The sequence below is a fragment of the Priapulus caudatus genome, unplaced genomic scaffold (assembly GCF_000485595.1).
Source record: "Priapulus caudatus unplaced genomic scaffold, Priapulus_caudatus-5.0.1 Scaffold505, whole genome shotgun sequence".
NCBI lineage: Eukaryota > Metazoa > Priapulida > Priapulimorpha > Priapulimorphida > Priapulidae > Priapulus > Priapulus caudatus.
Window position 1 is genome coordinate 214074 of NW_014577566.1, and position 4794 is coordinate 218867.

Consider the following 4794-nt stretch of genomic DNA (forward strand, 5'->3'; position numbering starts at 1 on the left):
TCCTATTATTATTTATAGCAGCCATCACGGAAACGACGAGCAGAGTAATATATATATATAGTATATATATATATATTATATATATATATATATTATTATATATATGTATATATATATATAATATATATACAATATAATAGCGTCATAGATACGCCAGCGGTGCGTGTACGTGAGCGGTATAGATGACAAAATTAAGATGCTGGGAGAAAGAGCGCCTAATATAGACACCGTCTTCACCACAGTCTCTGTCGCAAGCACGGACATCTGCGCAGGTGAGACAGCTTGCCGCATGAAGGGGCGTTGGCGCACGAGCAGAAAGCAAATTTTGCATTATCGATTAATATACAGAGTGAAACTAAAACACGGATACGATATAACACGTGAGTGCAGATAGGCTTGTACAGTTAGTTCGCCTGAATGGTACATGAAAGGAAGGTTAATTATTGCGGTAAATTTATGGAAGATAATAAGCGACAGAGAGAGAAGGGGGAGGGAGAAAGCGAAAGCAAGCGGAAAGAGAGAGGGAGGGAGAGAGAGAGGGGAGGGTGGGCGGGATGGGGGAGGAGAGACAGGGAGAGGTTAGACAAGAGGGTACGAGATGGGGAGAGGGGGAGAGCGACGGAGGGGCGGGAGATAGGGGAGGAGATACCGGGGGGAAAAAGGAGAGGGCGGGTAGGAAGTGAGATGGCTAGTGTAGTTTCGCTACCTATTATGCAATATCTATGTTTGTCGATACAATTTATACAAAAAAGCAACTTTAATTACAGAGATAATTGGGTAATCACTCGCCCGAGAGCGCCACGTGTCCTCGAGATTTCTCCACGTCACCTTAGCGTAACATTCTGTACATACATCGTCCCGGAAGCTTACGCGTTAAAAGTATTATAGTTTATAATAATTATTAATCTACCGAAAAAAGCAATATACTAAAACGGGAACATTTGTGTAAATATCTCTCTCTCTCTCTCTCTCTCTCTCTCTCTCTCTCTCTCTCTCTCTCTCTCTCTCTCTCTCTCTCTCTCTCTCTCTCTCTCTCTCTCTCTCGATTGCACGCGTTCTGGCGAGCGCCGCCATCTAGCGGGAAGATTCAACATTAACAAATGCGATGCCAAAAAAACGAACGTGAACTGTGATCCATATACAATAGTCGAATAGGCAACAGGTTCGATATCTACATGATCTCATATACACATATCCGCACAAACCTTTCAAGACTAAACTCGTAAAATCCCGCGTGTAACATGTTCATGTCTTCCATGCCTCCGTCTGGCATTTGAGAGCGCAATCAAACGATATTTAATACACAAGACATCGTATCGATATCGAACATCGTATAGACATCGAACGTCGTATCGATATTGAACGTCGCATCGATATCGAAAGTCGTATCGATATCAAACGTTGTATCGATATCGAACGTCGTATCGATATCAAACGTTGTATCGATATCGAACGTCGTATCGATATTGACTGTCTTACGATTTCGTACAAATATCATACACGGGAGCAAAGCGCGTGATACTTATATGTACACTTACAACGGAGCGATATTTGTTTCAATCGAAACTAATGAACTATTTTATCTGTACAAGTACGATCGACGTTGCGCCATAGAGAGAGCGAGCGCCCTCTGTCGACATCACAACGAACAAGGAGCCGTATTTTTCAGCACTTTACTCCATCTCTCTCCCCCTTCCGCCCCTCCCGCTCCCTCCCGCCCCTGCAGCAAACCCAACGATCCTTTCATCCACGGGTCGTATCCTAGGTATGGGTTATACCACGGCTACCACGTAGCGACGTAGTGTCGCGGCTGCAGTGCGCATGCGCGTGTTCGGATAGCGACGAGTGAGTACTGTAAGTCTCTCACGCCGCGCCACGTTGTGGCGGAATCGCCATAGTTTCCTTATTTCACCACGAGGTAGCGTAGTCGCGTCGCTTCCTCCCAGTGACGTCATAGATCCGCACGGGCTGTGAGGAACGCTATCGAATGGTCTTCTGCTTACGATTGTCAGACGTTCCGCCACGAGATGGCCGCAGTTTTAAGCCCACAATATTCAGGCACAGCGCTGCACCCACGCTCCTAGCGACATGTACATTATATGAATGTTCACTTATCGCGCTGATCAGCGCATGCGCGTGCAGTGGCGAGCAATGGGCGAACATCGTCCGAGACTCGATACCAAAAATGTCTTCGATTTGTCGTTCTCTCGTAGTCTCGTTCCGACGACGGCGACGGTAAACTAGGTGGCACTGGCCGCGGCGACGATAAACTAGGTGGCGCTAGCCGCGCTGACGGTGGCGCCACCCGGTCACATGTATATGTTATCGGGGAGCGTGTTGACACCACACGCAGGAAGACGTACGACAGCAAGTAAGTCCTGCAGCACAAGCAGGCATGCGCACCGACACCGACTCTCGCTCCACGCACGCCCCCTAGAGGCCAACATCCTCGCCTTCACTACGTCCGTCCGTGCGCTCACAACATGTGCTGCCGCGTACGGTAAATCATATAGACGGGGGCGTACCGAACTACATGCGCACGCACTCACGCACGCACGCACGCACGCACGCACGCACGCACGCACGCACGCACGCGCGCACACTCGCACACACACACGTGCGTACGCGGTTGGCTCCTCAATTGAAGAGGCTAGGCACGCACGTACGCACACACGCGCGTGCACGCACACGCAGCAGCAGCAGAGTTCACTCCTCAGCTGAACAGGTTCGGCGCGTGCGAGACGACGGCTATCGACGACACGGCCGTGTAGATCGTGAACAGCCACAGACAAATACGATCGACAACCATCGCCGCAAACTTCCAGTCGTTCGACAGCAGCCGATTCGAATCGTCCTGTCGCATGTAGTCGGTGATGTAGCGCATCTCCCGCAGAATATACGTCAACTCGCTCCTCGTCCCTCCTCCTCCCGAGCCGCCTACCCCTCCTCCGCCTCCGGGTACCCCGTGCAGATTGTTGTCGGCATCGTAGCCGCCGCCGCCGGACGTCGGCGCCGCTCGCGAGCAGCTGTTGCCGAGCGACGACGACGACGAGTTGTTGCCGACCTTGAAGTCGTCGTCGATGTCGAGGACATTGGCGAGCAGACTTCGCGAGCATCTCTCTTTCAGCTCGAGCTCGCGTAGCTTGGCGTTGATCATCAGCTGCTTGGCGTGTGCGCGGTCGATGGGTCGCGACATGCGCAGCAGGCGAGGAAGCCATTCGAGCAGAATCTTTCGCACCTGCGGAGACGAGAGAGAAAGAGATGGGGGAGTGTGAGTTGGTGAGTGGGTGAGTAGGGTGCATGGGTTGGTAGATGGGTAAGTATATATAGATATATATAAAGAGAGAGAGAGAGAGAGAGAGAGAGAGAGAGAAGAGAGAGAGAAAGAGAGAAGAGAAGATGGGATGTGAGTTGGTGAGTGGTGAGTAGGGTGGCAATGGTGGTAATGGTAAGTATATTATTATTTATATATAGGAAGAGAGAGAGAGAGAGAGGAGAAGGAGAAGAGAGCGGAGGAGAGAGGGAGAGAGAGAGAGAGAGAGATAGTAAGTGAATAAGAGAAAGATAGATAAATAGAGTGAGACATCTTCACAGTACAACGATTGATTTCTTCGATTCGAGTTACGCGCGCATGGGGATGCAGGGATGCGGGGGATTTAACGGGATGCGCGCTCGTACAATGTGCTGACGAGTGCAGACGTTCCGCAACACGAATTCTATGTCACGGTTGAACGTGCGATGGATTTACGATAAACGCTACTCGCTAAGTGGGTGTCCGATCTGTGTTATACGAATAAATCGTTTAGGAAAGTTATATCCGTTCAAATTCTCGTCGCGTGTGCCAGAGGGTGAGACAGCGCGCGAGAGAGAAGTGGAAAAGGGAGGGATAAAGAAAGGGTGAAAGAGAGAGAGAGAAGAGAGAAAAGAAAGATGAGCGAGCGCGCGGCCGCTAAGAGCGAGAGAGAGAAGAGAGAGAGAGAGAGAGAAAAAAAAAAGAGAGAGAGAGAGAGATTGAGGGAGACTTAGGCGAGCCTATGTGTAATAGAAGTCACACGCGCATCACGGCGAAAAATTCGATCTTCGAAAAAAAAATCGTAAAAAAAACCGAAGCGACTTATTCTAGATCCATCGACGAAATCCACGATTTCTGCTCTCGCCGCACATTCTAATATAAATTATGGATATTGGATCATTGGCCATCGTCGTCATCGCCGTCATCGCTGCGTCACGTCGTTGTCGCTGCCATTGTCGCCGTCGTCGTTGTCGCTGTCATTGTCGCCGTCGTCGTTGTCGCTGTCATTGTCGTCGTCGTTGCCACCGTCGTCGTCGTTGTCGCAATCATCGTCGTTGTCACCGTCGTCGTTGTCGCCATCATCGTCGTTGTCACCGTCGTCGTTGTCGTCGTCATCGTCGTTGTCACCGCCGTCGTTGCCACCGTCGTCGTCGTTGTCGCAATCATCGTCGTTGTGACCGTCGTCGGTGTCGCCNATGAATAAGCAATTAAAATGGTTAGTGGGTATCTCAGCATAGATTTCCTAAGAACTTTTATCAGTTGACATGCGTTTATAATTAGGAGAGCGCCCTAACATGTAGGGTACAAAACACCTAGTTTATTGCCTCGCGTCCTTCCCCTTGCCTCCCCTGTCCGTCGGGCTGCCTCCTTCTTCTTCTTCCACCCCAGCTATCTCCCTTGCAGCCTTTCCTCATTCTCCCATCCCCTCTCTCCCTCAGTTAGGCGTGCAGTGCCGTATTAGGCAACTTCATAATATTGCTTGCAACGGTGCGCGCGCATGC

The 4794-nt window shown here is 50.2% G+C and overlaps 1 protein-coding gene across 1 annotated transcript; it reads right to left on the reverse strand.

Annotated features, from left to right (window-relative positions):
* Positions 1–2713: 2713 nt before the first annotated feature.
* Positions 2714–3238, reverse strand: LOC106811111 (acetylcholine receptor subunit alpha-type acr-16-like; the record flags this gene model as incomplete). The annotated part of the gene is made up of 1 exon (XM_014814648.1): positions 2714–3238. A coding segment is annotated over one exon (525 nt), but the record flags the coding sequence as incomplete, so codon positions are not given.
* Between the last annotated feature and the right edge of the window lie 1556 nt (positions 3239–4794).